The sequence below is a fragment of the Typopeltis vanoorti genome, chromosome 19, assembly GCF_054136105.1.
Source record: "Typopeltis vanoorti isolate ZY-2024b chromosome 19, IOZ_Tvanoo_1.0, whole genome shotgun sequence".
NCBI classification, from domain to species: domain Eukaryota; kingdom Metazoa; phylum Arthropoda; class Arachnida; order Uropygi; family Thelyphonidae; genus Typopeltis; species Typopeltis vanoorti.
In genome coordinates, this window is record NC_143567.1 from 79873431 (window position 1) to 79893411 (window position 19981).

The 19981-nt window shown below is 36.9% G+C and overlaps 1 protein-coding gene across 4 annotated transcripts in view; it reads right to left on the bottom strand.

The window, feature by feature from the left end:
* NANS (N-acetylneuraminic acid synthase) overlaps positions 1-19981 on the bottom strand; it is a 158738-nt gene that overhangs the window by 113668 nt on the left and 25089 nt on the right. For all 4 annotated transcript variants that reach the window (XM_090408944.1, XM_090408942.1, XM_090408943.1 and 1 more), the window contains exon 3: positions 897-1112. In XM_090408944.1, the coding sequence (XP_090265070.1) occupies positions 897-1112 (216 nt within the window). The remainder of the gene's footprint in view (positions 1-896; positions 1113-19981) is intronic.

Consider the following 19981-nt stretch of genomic DNA (forward strand, 5'->3'; position numbering starts at 1 on the left):
CATTGATATAGGAAATGATTTTAAGGGCATTCAGTTGTTTTCTATGACACAAAACTAGGAAGAGTGATAAACAATGAGGATTATATAGAGATAATGCAGGATGAATTAAATAGACTATAAGCATTGGATAAAGGCTAATGGCTGCCAGCTTAACATAGCCAAATGTAAGATCGTAAATTTTGGGATGAATAGATTGCAAACTGCACTAAATTGGTAGGCCTTGACTACAGAAATTGACGAGGTTGGGGATTTGAGGGTAATAGGACAGGGAGTTGAAGTTTAGAGGGCATACTGCAATGGTGGGTAAAATAGCTCATCAAATTACTTGGATGCTAAAGAACACTGATAACAGTGATAGGGAGGTTGATTAATGTGCACAGATTGGGTTGCCTAGATTTCATTGAAATGAAGAAGTGGGAGAGCAGATTTAGTGGTGTGTAACCAAGATTCTGACAGGTCTATGGAATGCAAACTATAAGTAAAGATTGAAGTCAGTGAGTTACAAAGGCTAGTCGATAGATGGAAAAGAGGGGATATGATGGAACCATATAAGTTATTAAATCAGTTTTATAGGCTTGACACAAGATTTTTTACCCAGTTCATTACAGAAAGGGAAATAATAGAGGGTCACCACGAGAAATTGTGCAAGAGTGTTGTTAACAAAAATCTGAACTAGATTTTTTTTTTTCCTGGAGGGTGGTGAATGGGCAGAATGATTTGCTAGAGGTAGCTATGAGTGCTTGATTAGTAAATGATTTTACAAATAACTGTGATGAGCATTGTATGAATAAATTAGCATGTTAGTACTAGTTTTTCCCATGATGTATCTCTGACTCCATGGAGAAGTTTGAGTAAAAAAAAAAAATAATAACGGATTTCTGATAATGCATACTTACTTTATCCATTCCAGAAGCAGAAAATAATATGCCTTGTTCTTTGGCATAATTCTGAAGTTCAGAAAATTGTTCTTTATTAAATTCTAGGTAAGAACGATGTTCTCCATAAGTTGAACCCCATGAATGTGGACTAGAATATATTCTATTTAATGCTTCTTTATTGAATCGACAATGCAGATTTGTCTTCTGAAATTTAACACAATCAGCTCCACATTCCTGTAATATTAATAACTTAGTAAATTATTGTTAATAATCAACCATAGTATAAACAGGCTAATGAACACTTAAAAATAAATATGGCTTCTGAGAAATAAGGTGATCTCACATACAGCACTGATATACTATAGGTTCTTGTGACCTACTGTGTGTGGGTCAAATATATATTAAAAAAAAAAAAAATCAATATGATGAAAAAGGAATAAAATGCAGGAAAGAACAAAGAAATATACTCTTTTTCATTAGGAGGTAAATTTCCAGTCATATCACATTTATCATCAGAACAAATATTCCTTTATTCCAAGAATAGTTTTATTTTATGCATATTTTGCAATTCAGGTATAAGAGTACATATATGACATACTATTATAATGAGAAGCTGACCTGTTCATTTTTATATAAACAATCTACTTTTACTTTTGGTGGGGATTTCTGCTAGAATGAAAGTAAAAGTGCTTTCTAGTTTGCATGATAAAAGTGCAATATAAAGATTTAGAAAAATAATTGAAATCTAGATTTAGAAATCTAGAATTAGTATTAGTACTATGAACACCATTATAACAACTAAAAGCTATAAGCATTATTAGTGTCTGTGATATTAGTTGCTACCAGAAAAATAGGGCAGCTTTCATGAGAAAAAAATAGTTTTGTAAGAAAAAATTCTCTTACTTCTGAGACATCAATCTTCCTTTCTCTCTAGTATGATTCTGCTTCTACATCATTTTCCAAATGTAAACTATTTGTAATATTTTATTAACAATCTCACTACTTTATGCAGCTTCCATGGAATTCCAAGTTTTCAAACCAACCACTCCAATAGATCAATGTTTCAGAAGCAATATGGCTACGGGAAAGGTACCCAAAGAATAGAAGGAAAGTAAGATGGTGCCTTTGCATAAGGGTGGTAGCAGACTGGAAGTGTCTAATTATAAGCCAGTTTGTGTGTCATCAGTGGTTGTTAAAGTCTTCGAGAAATTAGTGAGGAACTGTATACAGCTTTGGACAGATGAGAGTAATATTATCTGTGAGAATCAACATGGATTTGTTAAGGGGAGTTTTTGCTTAAGTAATATGATTGCCTTTTATAATAAAGTGACAAGAGCAGTTGATGAGGGAAAGGCATACACTACCATTTTTTTGGATTTTGCAAAGGCATTTGACAGGGCGCCACATGATAAGCTGATATTTAAGTTACAGCACATAGATTTAGGTGTTGGGTTAGTCAACTGGATTCAGGATTGGCTGTCTGATAGGTATCAGAGAATTGTGTATGATAGGGCAATATCAAGGAAGCAGAAGGTTACAAGTGCAGTTCCATTCCACAGAGTTCAGTACTGGGACCTGTATTGTTTAACCTTTATATAAATGACATTTTCAATGGATTGCAGGGGGATATTCAGTTGTTTGCAGATGATTTGAAGCTGGGAAGGGTTATTAGTAATAGTACAGATGTGGCAGCCCTGCAAGAGGATTTGAATAAACTAGACAGGTGGGCAAATGAATGGGGGTCTCGGTTTAATGCAGCAAAATGTAAGGTCTTGAGGTTTGGGACATATCGATGGAATGCTGCATACTCTATTGGAGGAAGTAGGAGGGAGACGAGATCTGGAGTTGAAGATTGATAGAAACCTGAAATTCAGGGGATATAATGCAAAGGTGGTGAAGGTGACACAGAGGATTGCTGCAATAATGAGAAGGATGCTGACCTGCAGAGATAAAAGAGTTATCATTCTGTTGTATAAGACCCTGATCAGAGCACACTTAGACTATTGTTCTCAAATTTGGTCCCTAGGATTTGAAGGGGATAAATTAATTGTGAAAAGAGTGCAGAGGCAGATAACAAAGATGGTTTCAGGACTGTACAATGTTAGTTATGAGGATCGGCTGAAGGAATGTGGAATGCAGAATTTGGTAGATAGAAGAAAGAGAGGTGATATGATTTGAGACTTGTAAACTGTTGAGAGTTACAGGGTTGACACTGGGGAGTTCTTTCGCTTGGTGGAAAACAGGAAGGAGCGATGACAAGGAAGCTGTGTGCTTCCTTTTGCAAAACTAAGTTGCTAAAGGATTGTTACTGAGTTAATCATGGGAAAGACAATCTATACTGTTATATTAATTTAAAAAAATTAATTAATACTTCCTATATTTTGGTAATGTTACATTACCATTTTCAGGGAACATAAAAATAATGATATGTGCATGCAGGCACTAACACTAGGTAGCACCTTTTAAGACTCTAGGACCAACTTCAGTTGTTGTCTTCAGCCATATTTGTTCAGTGTTAGTGCCTGCATGCACATATCATTATTTTTATGTTCCCTGAAGATGGTAATGTAACATTACCAAAATAATTTCTAACTTAATTCTCCCAAATTGCCTACCCCCCCCCACACACACTCAGTAGTTTTTCGACATCGCAGAATGAGGAAAAGCCGCAACACCCAGAAAAAGGTATGTAAATTTCTATTTCTTATGCTACATATACTTTTTGGTAAATTTACACCCACAATGCCCTAAGAATCCATGAGTAAATAGCCAATGACATTTAAACAGGGGCACTCCTAAACTGAAGCAGGCTAAATAGCCGTAATTATAATAATAACAGTATATGTTGTCTTTCCCTAAAAATTGACAGTTAGTATCACCAACGTATAAGTTTATCTACAAGTGTTACTGACTTAATGTGGAAGAAATTTTTTGGTAGAACAAGGCGACATTCCTGGAAGCTGTGTAAGCAAGGAGGGCATAAGGAGCAGGTTATTTGCATGGAGTGGTTGATGAATGGAATGTGTTGCCTGCCATTGTGGTGAATGCAAATACGCTGAATGAGTTTAAGGCAATGGTTTGATGGGTTTGGTGTGTATCATCGATGAGTTTCGACTCCATGGAGATCTGGTGTTGATAAAAATAATAACAATAACCATGGAAATATTTATAGAAAATGTAGACAACAGTAGGGTTTGTCAGGTTTTAAAACAGAGTTTAAAAAACCGTTTTTTTTTGGATAAATTTGTAAAATTCGAAAACCGGTTTTTAAATTTAAAAAATCAGTTTTAGATACTTGAATTAATATGTAAAAATTAATTAATTTTTAATTAAAAATGTTAACATTTTGACTTGAAACCGATTGTATATGTTACAAGTAAGGAATCGGAAGATGACATAGAGTGTGAAGATGATTATGGCGAGGATTTCTTAAATTCTCTTGATGACTGTAGATAATGACTGTAGATTCCTTATGTTGTCTAACAATTATAAACAATCAATTTCCCAAATGAGAAAAATTTGCAATTTTTTTAGAAAATCTCCAGTAAGAGATAGCATCCTTCAGAATTATGCAAATCAAGAAAAAGGAAAGGAATTAAGTCTGATTCTGCCAAGCGAGATGAAATAGTTTAGAGGCCATGATTGAAAGATTATTTGCAGGGGGAGGGAGAGAGAGGGGAATTAGCTGTGTTCTCCTACCAGGGTCTTGGCTGACTAGCCATCAGTCATGTTTGTAGCATGTTGAGCACAGTTAAGCCTGGGATGGATTTCCGTGGTGGGCTGGCAACCTACAACATGGTCAAAAACTGTGATGGAACTGATATAGATGGCAGTGCCAATATTTCGGTGAAGTCCGGAGGGTCATACCCAGGAAGTCTTAGTATCATGCCTCCATGTGGATCCCCCCCCCCTGGAAAACATGGTGTCGTAATGAGTCCTGGCAAAGTTGATACTAAGCAAAGAGATGGCAATAAGCTATAAAATGTATCTCCCAAGACGTTATGTGGCCAGCATGGGAGATTAGGCCCCAATCCCTCCACTACAATGCCAAGAAGAAGAAAGAAAGGCCATAAAGTCCATGGCCAGAATGGGCAATCACTGGATGTGACTAAATTTCCCCAATTATATGACTACTCTGATCGAAACCATTTATGGAGACCAGAGAATGATGCAGTGGAGAAGCTTTCCCAAATAATAAGCAATACTGGAATAGCCCAAAGAATTCATAAATATAACGGTAATCAATACAATCCTCTTTTCTTCTATATAGGAACATTTAATTGTCAAACACTTAAAGAAGAGGAAGACCTTACCATCTTATAGCAAGAAATAAAACATATTAAATGGGACATCAAAGGTTTAAGTGAAGTTCGCAGGAAGGATGAACATTTAATAAAACTAAAAAATGGAGACTACTTATACTATTATGGGAAAACTAAAGGACAATACGGAGTGGGATTTCTAATTAAGAAAACAATTACACACCTTACAGAAGAATTCAATTATACAGATGAAAGAATAATAGAAATTACATTTAAAATAAACTCTAAACTTAAAATTAGGATCATCCAAATATATGCTCCCACCTCATCCCACACTGATGAAGAGATAGAAGCATTTTATGACTCACTGTAGCACACTCTAGATAAAAAAAGAAATAGCAATCAAAACTTTACTATAGTAATGGGCAATTTTAATGCCAAAGTAGGTCATCCCATTCACCAAATAGATACAATAGGACCATACATATATGGTACAAGCAGCAACTCAGGAATGGCTCTTACAGAATTCTCTATCAGTAACAAGCTTTATATTATGAATACATTTTTCAAGAAAGCCCTCAACAAGAGGGCTTTCTTAAAATGGACATGGAGAAGTCCAAATGGAGAAATAAAAAATGAAATGAAATTATATACTGTGTAATAATAAAGAAATAGTTCAAGATACCGCAGTATTAAATCAAGTAAAAACAGGAAGTGACCACAGACTAGCCAGAGTCAAAATTAAAATAAACTCCAAATTGGAAAGAATGGCTAAACAACAAAAATTCAAGAAGTTTTGACTTAAAACTTATCGAAAACAGTAAAAGGATTACAAAGAAAAACTCAATCCAAAACTAGACTTAATAAATATATTTGAAAAAGAACACATAAACAAAATAAGCAAAAATGTAATGGAAGTAATAATCTCAGCAGCCAATGAATTCAAAAACAACAAACAACAAAAAGACCATAAACTTTCAGAGGAAACCTTACAACTACTAAAAAAGAGACGAAATATGAAACAAGACAAAAACTTAATTTCTAAAATAGAACATGCAGAACCATGCAAAACAATAAGGAAAACGATGAGAAGTGAAATAAGATCTTATAACACTAAAAAAAAAACAAAAGAAACAACAGCCTTGTGCAGATCGGAATGCACAAGGGAAAATTCTGTTCTCCTTGCCAGTGATTCTGTGCGCAGAGTATTCAAGGCTTGTCTTCTCTGTGGTTCTTTATAGCTCAGTCTTGGACACTGAACAAGGCATTTAAGAGGATCAGTGCTTTTGAAATGTGTGGGCCTGGAAAAGGATGCTTCAAGTTCCTAGGACAGAGAAAATTGAGGGACAAATGTCTTCAGCAGCATGTAATAGAGGGAACAAGAGGTTCAAGAGTTTTGAATTTGGTCATAGCATCAGAAGAGCTGATAATAAATGAGATAACATCTCTTCCACCAGTTGGAGAGGGTGACATGCAGTTTTGACTTGGAAGATGAACACACATGCAGGTATATCAAAGAAAAGGGAATGTTTGTGGAATTATAAGGCAGGTGATTATAATAGTCTTAGGTATCAACTAGGGGCAGTTCCATGCAGGGCAGAATTGAACGGCCAGGATATCATTAGTGCTTGGAAAATTGTGAAAGAATATTTGTTAGTAGCAATAGTAAGCTGTATACCATGGGTGAAGCGAACACAATTTAGTTTAAAGTGGATGACAAATGATATCAAACAGGAACTGCAGTTGAAAAAGAGATTATGGAAGATATATAAGGAGAGGGGTGGAGGACAGCTACACGAAGAATATAAGACACAGGCCAGGAGAGTGACCAGAATGGTGAGGAAGGCAAAACTGGAATATGAGAAGAAATTGGCACTGAGATCCAAAGAAAATCCTAGGGAATTTTTTAACTATGTGGCCAGTAGGGAGAGAAAATATTGTGGAAGAATGACATTGCAGGATAAAAATGGGAATAGAGTGACTGATGCAAAGGACATAGTGAAGTTGTTCAATAAGCACTTTATTGGAGTATTTCATCCTGGAGGAGGTTTTAATACTAGAGAGATAGGGCAGGTTCAGGGTTTAGAGGAGAGTGTGTTCCAAATACTGAGTACTCTGGATACCAGTAAAGCTGTTGGACTGGATGGTATTTCACCATGGGTTTTGAGAGAATGTGCTAAAGAACTGACAGCTCCGTTGACCTGGCTTTTCAATAAAAGTCTGGTTGTGGGAAAGGTACCCAGGGAATGTAAGGAATGTAAGATAGTGCAGTTGCATAAGGGCGGTACCAGACTGGAAGTGTCTAATTATAGGCCTGTTTGTGTGTCATCAGTAGTTGTTAAGGTCTTGGAGAAATTAGTGAGGGACTATATACAGCATTAGGCAGATTAGGGTAATGTTATCTGTGAGAATCAACATGGATTTGTTAAGGGGCACTCTTGCTTTAGTAATATGATTGCCTTTTATAATAAAGTGACAAGAGCAGTTGATGAGGGGAAAGGCATATACTGCCATTTGTTTGGATTTTGCAAAGCCGTTTGACAGGGCGCCACATGATAAGCTGATATTTAAGTTGCAGTACATGGATTTAAATGTTGGGTTAGTCAAATGGATTCAGGATTGGCTGACTGATAGGTATCAGAGAGTTGTGTATGGTGGGGTAATATCAAGGAAGCAGAAGGTTACAAGTGGGGGTTCCACAGGGATCAGTACTGGGACCTGTATTGTTCAACCTTTATATCAATGATATTGTCAATGGATTGCAAGGGGAAATTCAGTTGTTTGTGGATGATGTGAAGTTGGGAAGGGTTATCAGTAATACTTCAGATGTGGCAGACCTGCAAGAGGATTTGAATAAACTAGACAGATGGGCAAATGAACGGGGGTATCGGTACAATGCAGCAAAATGTAAAGTTTTGAGGTTTGGGATCCATCGATGGGAGGATGCATACTCGATTGGAGGAGCTGTTCTGGAGGAGGTAGGGGAGACAAGAGATCTGGGGGTGATGATTGATAGAAAACTGAAATTCGGGGAGCATATTGCAAAGGTGGTGAGGGTAACTCAGAGGATTGCTGCAATACTGAAGACACTGACCTGCAGAGATAAAAGAGTTATCATTCTGTTGTATAAGGCCCTGATCAGACCACACTCAGACTATTATTCTCAGATTTGGTCCACAGTATTTGAAGGGGATAAATTGACTGTGGAAAGGGTACAGAGGCAGATAACAAAGATGGTTTCAGGACTGTACAATATGAGTTATGAGGATTGACTGAGGGAATGTGGAATGCAGAGTTTGGTGGATAGAAGAAGAGAGGTGATATGATCGAGACTTTTAAACTGTTGAGAGGCAGTTACGGGGTAGGCATTGGAGAGTTCTTTCACTTGGTGGAACAGCAGGAAGGAGCTATGACAAGGGTCCATCCCTGGAAATGACAAAAGGAGGCTGTGCGCAAGAGGGTGAGGAGTGGTTTCTTTGCATGGAGGATGGTTGAACCTTGGAATGCATTGCCTGAAAGAGTGATTTGCAGTGGGAATGGTCAATGGGTTCAAGGAGTGGTATGATAGACTTTGTGTTTCCTAAAAACGATCTCCCACGATGAGGCTTTTGACTCCATGGAGGCCTGGATAATAATAATAATAATAATAAAACAATAAAAATATGAAAATAATACTAAGAAAACATTTATCGGTTGGCAAAAGTCAAATAACTGCAATAAAAGATAAGAATGGAACTACAATAAGGAACCAAGAACAAATCCTAAGCAGGATAGAAGAATTTTATAAAGACTACTATAGTGATCCTTCAATAGATAAATCAAATATAAATAACTCTTCTCCATCGCATATGGAATTCATCCCCCCTATTCAATTCAGATGAAATAAAACAAGCATTAAAACAAATGAAAAATAGAAAATGTCCTGGTGAAGACCTAATTCACATAGAATTAATTAAATGGGGAGGAAACAATATAATTCACCATGTCACAAACTTACTAAATCTATGCCTAGAAGAGGGGAAGATACCAGAAAATTGGAAAAATGCTACTCTGATACTGTTATTTAAAAAAGGGAACAAAGAAGAAGTAAAGAACTATAGACCAATTAGTATTCTCTCTAATCTGTACAAAATTCTCACAAAAGTAATAACAAACAGATTAACACCTCTTCTAGACTCAAATCAACCAGTAGAACAAGCAGGATTCCATAAAGGCTTTAACACAATTGATCATATTCATTCAGTAAAACAAATAATAGAAAAAGCAGAAGAAAACCAATTGCCTCTCTGTTTAGCCTTCATTGATTATGAAAAAGCATTTGATTCCATCAAAACTAATGCAATAATCAAAGCACTCTAGAATCAGCGAGTTCCTGGAGAATATATGAACCTCCTCCAGGCAATATACCTCACTGCAACAGCAATAATCCAACTTCACACGAGTAGCAATAAAATATCAATTGAAAAAGGTGTCTGACAAGGAGACTCTCTATCACCCAAAATCTTTACAGCAGTCCTTCAAGAAATATTTAATAATATAAGCTGGACAAACCTTGGTATAAAAATTAATAACAGAAACTTAACACACCTAAGATATGCAGATGATATCATAATTTTTGCAAACAAACCAGAAGACCTTAATATAATGATAGAAGACCTATATCATGAAAGCAGAAAAGTCGGTCTAGAGATAAACAGAGAAAAAACTAAAATCATGTTTAATCGTTTTGTAACACTAAAAAATATAATAATAGAAAACAATTTCTTGGAAAGAGTCTCTCATATACATACTTAGGTCATCTCATTGATCTAAACTGCGGACTCCAAAAGGAAATAAATAGGAGAGTTCAACTTTCCTGGAGTGCATTCAGAAAATTGAAAAGCATTTTTGAAAACAATGATGTCCCACTCTGTTTAAAAAGGAAGACATTTAACCTGTGCATACTTCCAGTCATCTCATATGGCTGTGAAACTTGGTCACTAACAAAAGCACTGGCAAATAAATTAACAACAACTCAAAGAAAAATGGAGAGGTTGATGCTAGGCATCACATTAAAAGATAAGAAGCAAAACACCTGAATAATAAGCCAGACTTGCATTACTGCCATCATTCTTCACCACAAGCGATTAAAATGGAAATGGGCCAGACATCTATCCAGAAGAGAAGATGAGTGATGGACCACCATACTAATGAACTGGATTCCTAAAGAAGGGAAACGAAGCCGAGGACATCCTAAAAGAAGGGGGGTGATGAATTGTCAAATTTTGTTGGGGAAAATTGGTCAACCATTGCCAAGAACAGAAAAAGGTGGAAAGAACTGGAGGAGGCCTTCATCCAGCAGTGGACAGAAAATGGCTGATAAGAAGAAGATTGAAAGATTTATAACATTAAAAGAATGTGTTGTTTTAGCTTTGAATGATATTTGTGCTTCTCATATGTGGAATGAAGCCCAATATCCTAAAATCATGGAGCTCTTTAAGTGTTGGGACCAGTACATTTAGCAACTTGAAGCCTTAGGGTGGCAAGATGCCAATTTATCAACAAATTATTAAATGCTTTAGAAGTATGAATTCAAGAAAGAACACAAGTTGGATTGGTAACCATTTGCTATATTTGCGAAATGAACAAAACATTTCAACAAAGAAATCTAGTGTATTTCCAATAACTTCAAAACTCGATGTTATTGGAAAAATATTGTCTAGAATATATCCAAATTCTTGTATAGAAACAGATTCCGATGATGAATATATCCGAGAAGGAGAAACTATTAATCAAGACAATGTTCTAAAAGAAGCCATGGAAAAATCAATTCATAGGTTTCTTGAGGAACCTGAAGAAATAAGTATTTTCTATTTCAGGCAATTTTGTATCTAGAATAAGAACAAGATTAAGTAATTGTTTAGTGGACATTTTATGATTTTTGAAATCATATTTCCTGAAGAAAAATACTAAATGAAATAAAAATTTATAATTTATATTTTGTACAGATTTAATTATTATTCTTTTTTTTTATTTGATTTTGTATAGAGTATATTTTATTTTGTTACATTTTTGTAGTTCCATAAATATTAAATAAACTGAAAAATTTTTAAATAAGTATAAATATTTTTTTACTGTTTTAATTATATTTTTTTCTAAAAATTCGAAAACGGGTTTTTCAAAAGTAGGTTTTTGTGTAAACCCTAATACTGAGCATCTGAGTGAAAGACAGTGGAGTGAATTAATAAGAGGTGGGTCATTAACTAAAAGGTTTCAATGTAATATATGAAGTTGACTGTTAATGGTTTCGCTGTGACTTTAGAATGAAGTGAGTGAAACTAAAATGCACAGTATTCTTCTGATCTTTTTCTAGAAGAAAATCAAAAGAAAATATTCGATATTGGTGTTTGGAAAATTAACAGCAACATTACCAAGATAGCTATGTAAAAATTAAGCAAAGTAAAAAGCCAGGAGATTGACTTTGCAGATAATGATGCAATAGAATTATCCAAATGCAAAAGTTACAGCTAATAGCTTTACCAAGAGACCAGAAAGTACCATTGTAATTTGGACAAGATGCAAGTTTCCTGCTTTTAGCCTCATCAAACTGAGTTTCAGATGTACTGATAGTTTACCTGCAGCAATTTTTGACTTTGGTATAAACAGAAGGAAGATAGAGATTTCGATGAGAATCTATAACATGCCTAGTTATTTTTACAGCTTTGGAACAGTTTTTGGAAAAACAAGGCTTACGTAAGGGATTAAAATTTGAAGTGGAATGGAGAATAAATGTTCCATACTAACAAAAATTGCTTCAGTGATATGTTTAGTGCATGTTCAGAAGAATGAAAACAAAAATCCAACCAAAGAAGCAAGCACAGCAGCCACAAAAACCATCATCATCATTATTCTCATCATCCCACTTGGCATTGTTATAATGCCAAGTGAAATGATGAGAACGACTGTGCAAGTGTTGCTCCATGGGAGAAGAAATCAGTACATTGAGGAATCATGTACCTCAGCATCCACAGTTTACTTAGAAAGGTCACTAATAAGGAAGAGATCTACAGTGTTAAGGTTGTCTGGTATTTGCTCTCAAATTGTCTTAATTGTAAAATTGTTCAAATTAATTGTCTCAGTAGGAAAGTTGGGCTGGAGTAAAATCCACATTTAAAGAATTTCAGAATGGCTGATGCCATTAGGGAAGCAATATAGTAAATTTGATATGATGGGACAGGGTGATTTTAAGCCAAAATAGGTCAAAAAAAAAAAAAAAAAGAAAGAAACTCCTAAGTTGGGAACTCTCTAACATAGCAACAGAGTGAATATGACCAAATGCCACCTTGGAGATAAAAAGAATCGAAGAGTGTTTAACTGAAACAAAGGGAAACCAAGAGTAGTGGTAGAAGAAGGTGAAATTGGAGTTTCTATTCAGAAAAATGGGTGTGGTTTGGTAAACTGCAGATAGAAATGATCAGAACTAATCCTACATATATTTATGGAGTGAATCTGGAAGGCTAAGAGGCTAGGTGAGGAGGTTTCTCTTTGCTTGACTTTTCATGGTTGTTTTAGAGTTGAAACTGGGAAACTAGAAAGTGAAATACAGAATATGGATTATTTATTAAGTAATGGACTCTTTTAAATCGTACACACAAAAAAATTAACTCAACCCTGCAAATCACAACCTTGGTAGCACATACCACATACTATTACGACTACGTGTCTTCTTAGGCACACACCTAGCAGAACAGTGGCAGCAAGATTATTTGCTAGATGACCTGGAAGCCTTGTGTCACAATTAAGATCAGTCCGATGTGTCCTGGATAGAAGGAATAAGAATGGTGTTTGGTACTTGGGAAGTTTTTGAATGGACTTATACTGAGTCAATTTAATAAACTTTACTTTAAAATAAAACTGTGGCAAAAAGCAGTTTTTTTTTAAGTTTAAACAATAAAACCAGTTTGAAATTCATAACTTTATACGTACATAAAATACATATTTTATTTGCCCTACAGTTATTACATTCACCAGATGTTTTGCATAACATGAAGCTGAAACCAATAGCACTGAATTCTTCCAAGCTAGTTAAAATAAATTTCCAATGTTAGCATGTTATAAAATTGCCCACAGATGAGAATCTTTCACATATACTTAATTATCTCTTTAACCTTAACATTTCTCTCATTAAACTCTTCAAGGAGGACATTTCATTACCTATCTGCTTAATTTTGGCATTTAATTCTCTGTTCTTATTTTCTAAAGATGTTTCCTCATTCTTTAAAAGCTCTAATTCTGCTCGTTCCTTCAGTCGATACCTAGTAGTTGCATTTTGGTTACTGAGTTTCTTCCCTTCCCTATGAGATTTCTGAAAGACTACTTTGCAATCTGATGCAACAGCTGATTTCACTCTAGCTCGTTCTGATGCTGATCGAGATATAGATTTCCTGGAACATGAAAGGTATGTATTGGACTTCACTTCATCTATCATATTTGGACAAATTTCAACAATATCATAGTATTCTTGAAATCAGAGGTAATTAGAGCGTTATTATTATTATTATTATTATTATTATTCAGGCATCCATGGAGTCAAAAGACTCATCGTGGTGGGTCCTTCCTAAAAACATAGTCTGCCAAGATTCATCGAGGGTAGGTCCCCCCCTTAAGAAACATAGTCTATCATACCACTCCTTAAACTCATTGACCGTTCTCACTCTCACCACTCCATCAGGCAATGCATTTGATGGTTCAACCACCCTCCATGCAAAGAAACCACTCCGCACCCTCTTGCTCACAGTTTCCTATCGTAACTTCCAGGGATGGCCTCTTGTCATCACTCCCTCCCGCTGTTCAACCAAGCGAAAGAACTCCCCAGTGCCAACCCTGTAACCACCTCTCAACAGTTTAAAAGTCTCAATCATATCACCTCTCCTTCTTCTATCTACCAAACTCTGCAGTCCACATTCCCTCAGCCGATCCTCATAACCAAAATTGTACAGTCCTGAAACCATCTCTGTCATCTGCCTTTGTATCCTTTCCACAGTTAATTTATCCCCTTCAAATCCTGAGGACCAAATCTGAGAACAACAGTCTAAGTGTGGTCTAATCAGAGACTTATAGAATGGAATGATAACCCTTTTATCTCTTCAGGTCAGGGTCCTTCTCATATCTGCAGCAATCCTCTGTGTTACCTTCACCACCTTTGCAATATGTCCCCTAAATTTCAGGTTTCTATCAATCATCAACCCCAGATCTCTTGTCTCCCCTACTTCCTCCGGTATAACTTCTCCCATAGAGAATGCAGCAAACCATCAATGTTTCCCAAACCTCAAGACCTTACATTTTGCTGCATTAAACTGAAACTCCCATTCATTTGCCCATCTATCTAGCTTATTCAAATCCTCTTGCAGGGCTACCACATCTGCACTATTACTAATAATCCTTCCCAGCTTTGCATCATCTGCAAACAATTGAATATCTCCCCTCCCTTGCAATCCACTGGCAATATCATTGATATAAATGTTAAACAATATAGGTCCAAGTACTGAGCCCTGTGGGACACCACTTGTAACCGTCTGCCTCCTGGAAACTGCTCCACCATACACAACTCTCTGATACCTATCAGACAGTCAATCCTGAATCCAGTTGACCAATCTGACATCCAGACCCATGTGCTGCAACTTAAATATCAGCTTATCATGTGGCACCTGTCAAATGCCTTCGCTAAGTCTAAGAAAATTGCAGTATATGCCTTTCCCTCATCTAATGTTCTTGTAACTTTATTATAAAAGGCTAGCATATTGCTAAAACAAGAGCTCCCTTTCACAAATCTATGTTGACTCTCACAGATAACATTACCCTCATCTGCCCAATGCTGTATACAGTCCCTCACTACTTTCTCCAAGATCTTAACAACTACTGATGACACACAGACTGGCCTATAATTAGACATTTCCAGTCTGTTACCACCCTTATGCAATGGCACTATCTTACCATCCTTCCATTCCTAGGCACATTTCCCACACCCAGACTTTCATTGAAAAGCCAGGTTAAAGGCACTGTCAGTTCCCTAGCACATTCTCTCAAAACTCGTGGTGAAATACCATCCAGTCCCAAAGCTTTACTGACATCTAGAGTACTCAGTATCTGAAACACACTCTCCTCCTGTACCTCTAAACCTCGAACCAGCCCTATCCCTCTAACATTAAAACTGACTCCTCTAGGATGAAATACGCCAATAAAGTGTTCATTGAACAATTCCACTATGTCCTCTGCATCAGTCACTCTATTCCCATTTTTATCCCAAGATATCATTCTTCCACAGTCATTTCTCCTCATACTGGCCACATAGCTAAAAAATTCCCTAGGATTTTCTTTGGATCTTAGGGCCAATCTCCTCTCATATTTCAGTTTCGCTTTCCTTACCACACTAGTCACTCTTCTGGCCTGTGTCTTATATTCTTCATGCATCTTCTCTTCACCTGTCTCCTTATATCTCATCCATAGCCTCTTTTTCGCATGCAATTCCTGTTTAATATTGTTTGTCATCCACTTTACTCCAAATTGTGTCCTCTTCTTCACTCCTGGTATACAACTTAAAATTGCTGCTAACAAATATTCTTTCACAATTTCTCACGCACTAATCATATCCCGGCCTTCCAATCTTCCCTCCATAAAACTTCCCAAAGTTGACGTCTAAGACTGTCATGATCACCTGCTTTATAATTCCACATAAGTTCCCGTCTCTTTGATACTCCTGCATGTCTATTCATTTTCCAAGTCAAAACCATATGGTCACTCTCTCTCTCTCCAACTGGTGGGAGAGATGCCATCTCAGTTATTATCAACTCTTCTGATGCTATGACCAAATCCAAAACTCTTGAACTTCTTGTTCCCTCTATTACATGTTGCCTAAGACATTTGTCCCTCAAGAATTCTAGAAATTCCATTCCCTTATTGCTACATGCAACTTCCTCTCCCCAATTTATACTACTGTAGTTAAAATCTCCCATAACAATCATTCTTCTTGCACTTGCCAAATTTAACTGTCTAAATATCTCCTGGTCCCCATCCTCTGTGCTCCTGGGTCTGTAGCAACGCCCCACTAAATATCCTGTCTTGCCTACCTCTACCTCACACCATATGCTCTCAAAATCATTTGTCTCACTTCCTTCCAAAGCCTCCACTCTTAGAGGTCATAGGTCATCTCTTATCATAAGCAGTACCCCACCACGACACTTTTCCCTCCTATCCTGACAAAAAATGCTGTACCCAGCGACTTCTATTCCTGTTATTATATCCCCTTCTGTCAACCATGTCTCAGTGATCCCAATAACTTTTGGCCAGGCTGATGCTATCTGCACCACCAATTCCTCTCCCTTATTCCGGATACTCCTGGCATTAGTATAAAGCATATAAATGCCATTGTTTCTATACCCAGCATTATCCCCTCTAGACTACACTGGGCTCAGTGTTACCTGATGTCGTCTCCCTTCTCCCAAGTATCCATTCCCATAAGAGGCCATCCCTTCTAGCATCCTCCCTGGGACACACTGACTCGTTCAGAACAGCAATCTCTCCAGATGCCTACGTCCTTCTTCATTCAAATGTAAGCAGTCTCTCACATACAATTCCTCTCTTTCCTCAAACGCACTCCAAGTATCCACATATACCAGTCCTCTCTTGCCACACATTCTCGCTATTATGCCATTCAATATCACCGCTCTTCTGCTCAGTTCATTATTATCATACCTAGGCAACACGCACATTATTTTTCCTCTCTCTCTCTCTCTCTTCTTCCGTACAGCCTCAAGCAAAAATCTCATATTTCTCGCTGCCCGACTTACATTACCACTCAAATCACATGTTCCTACCATCACAATCATCTCATCCACCCTGTCACCTCTCTTAATTGCCATAGCCACCCTTTCTATTGTTCCTCTTGGCAAACACTCCTCATGCATCCTATCTTGAACACCACAGATCATTGAGTCGCCATACATTATACCTCTTACCATTCTCTCTCTCTCCTATTGTTTCCATTCTCTCCTCTTCTTTCATTCCCATGGGTCTCTCTCATTTCCTCTCCTCTACTACTATTTTCTCATCTAGCATTCCCATACCTCTCTCTCGTTTCCTCTCTCCTACTGTTTCCATTTTCTCCACTTCTAGCACTTCCATATCCCTCTCTCATTCCGTCTCTCCTACTGTTTCCATCCTCTTGTCTGCTAGCATTCCCATACCTCTCTCATACCCTCTCTTCTACTGTTTCCATTCTCTCCTCTTCTAGCACCCACATACCTCTCACTCATTCCCTCTCTTCTACTGTTTCCATTCTCTCCTCTTGTAACGCTCCCAAAATTCTCTCTCTCCCCTACTCTGATTTGGCTTGCATTTATCTCTTCCATTCTCCTAATCTTATCTTTCATACTTCTGCTCTCATTCACAAGACATTCCACCTCCTCTTTCAGCTCATCTATCTCCCTCTGCAGGTCAGTCACTCTTAATCTAAATTCACTCCCCCAAACAAAACCATTTCCTAAACTTTCACAGTCACTCACGCCTTTCACACTATCAACTATTATTTTCTCATTCATGTATATATTTTTTTCATTCTCTCCTATCACACTACTTGTCTTCCTACATTCATTCCCCATTCCTGGAGCAACAAGGTCGGATACTGATATTTCGAATGCAGTTATTTCCTCGCACTGCCTGCATTTTACACACATACGCTCTCCGCTCTCTTTCACAAGCCACATATCCAATTCCCGAGATGCATACATGCCGCAAGTACTGCATGCCACAAAGTCCCTTATGATATTGCTTATAATAGAGTTCTTAAATGGGGGAGGACTTGGCAATACGCCACTTGCGACTGCAGCTGAATCCGCCATCATTCCTTACTGGCAGGTAACGTAATCGTTAATTATTCAATTAATAAATTCCGTTAAATAAATAAGAAAAAAAGTACAAACAATTACAAGCAAAACAAAACATTTAAGTACACTAAATAAAATAAAATATTAGGTGGATATCAAGTTAGAATAACTGAGTGATGGATGGGAAACAGAATTTAATGCTGAATTTTCTATTGTGGGTACAGCATCACTTTTTGTAAAATTAATTTTGAAATTACTTTTGATAGAGACCTTTTCTTCATTTTTCTCATCTGGGGAAATCAATAAATCATTGGGAGTGCAATTTAATTCTTCCACATCTGTGCAGTCGCTAGAAGCATCATATTCAGAGGAATGAGATGAACTACGCAGAAACTCTGAAGAAACAAAACTTTTGTTTTCTGGTGAAGATAGTGGTTTTAAGCTAAAAGATCTTTGGCTTTACCAAATGGAGAATGCTCTTTTTTTTGCTTGTAATTGAATTTCTGATTGTGTTATTTCATTAGAAGAGTGTGGTGGACTGTTTTCAACAGAATAATTTGATAAAAAAAATATTGTTTTATCATTTTTTTTGTTTTCTGAACATTGAGAACACTGAAGAGGGCCTTCAACAAAATTGAATATTGGTACTTTTTCATCATGTTCAAAGGGGTAGATGGAAGTTCATGGTACAATACTGGAAGACTCTGTTCTGTTGTATACTTCCCAGAATAAATGAGATTTCCAGGACTGTGATCATGTCCAACAGGTATATGAAACTAAGGATGATCCACATCAACTTCAGGAAAATGAGAAAGAGATAAAGTGCACAAAACTTCTTCAGTGCATAATATATCCATAGCTGTATTTAATCAAGGCCCATCCAACAAGGAATCCAAGAAAGCACCAACATCTCCCACCATCACGTCGGGATCATCAAGGAGAGGTAACTGGCCATCCAGCAACTCCAATTCAGACAGGTCTACTTTCTCATTTAACTGGTTGCAATTGAAAATATCATGTGGGTTTGAAGGCTTATTTTGAGTATCACTTGAAGGCAAATCCTTCAAGAGCTTACTCTTATCTAAAAGATAAAGGTCCTCCCAGGAAAAAACTGTTCGCAGCCACCATCCATGTCTCACACTCTTTTTGCCATGGCTTTGCAACATCCATTTTCTATTTCTTGGCACAAACCTGATATCTGATATTCTGCTTACTCTCCTAGGAAAGTAGGAAAGTTGAAGAAGAAACTCCTTAAGAACGCCATCGTGTAAACTTAATGCAACTACACCTTATGGTGCTCGCTTCCCTGACCACTACTGATCCATCAGTATTCCTATCCGATAGTGTGAATGATATAAGTACACATTTCTCAATATGAGGGAAAATGGGAGTTATACTGAGTGTGTTACTTTCTAAGTACTGTACATCGAAATTCACTAAGGAGAAAGTGGAATATAACCCACAGCAGTCACATCCAGCCTTTAGGAATTTTAGCTGTTTAGATTAGGAAATTGAACATTCTTATAGATAATGTTTCTAATTAGGATGAGGAAACCAAGAAGCAACTCAAGTGTTACCTCGTTAGTATGGACTGTCAAAAGTCCACAGAATGAATATTCCATTGGAAAACTAATGCAGTCCACCATGTTACAAAATTGCAAAACACCTTTATTATTATTATTATCCTATAGAATAGAGTATATGTGACTCAATAATGGTCATTTTGCACTTGCCAAACATATCCTGATCTTCACATTACACATTTCCTGGTCTTTACCCTTTATGTTCCCTGGCATATAAAAACATTCCACTTGATATCCTGTTCTGCCTACCTCCACTTCACACCATACTCTCAAAACCATGACAACCATTTCCCCAAAATGTTCCACTCTGAGAGGATACAACTCATTATTTACTTATGATAAATAACACTACACCACCCTATTTATTCCTCATCTCCTGCCAAAATATGCTATTACCC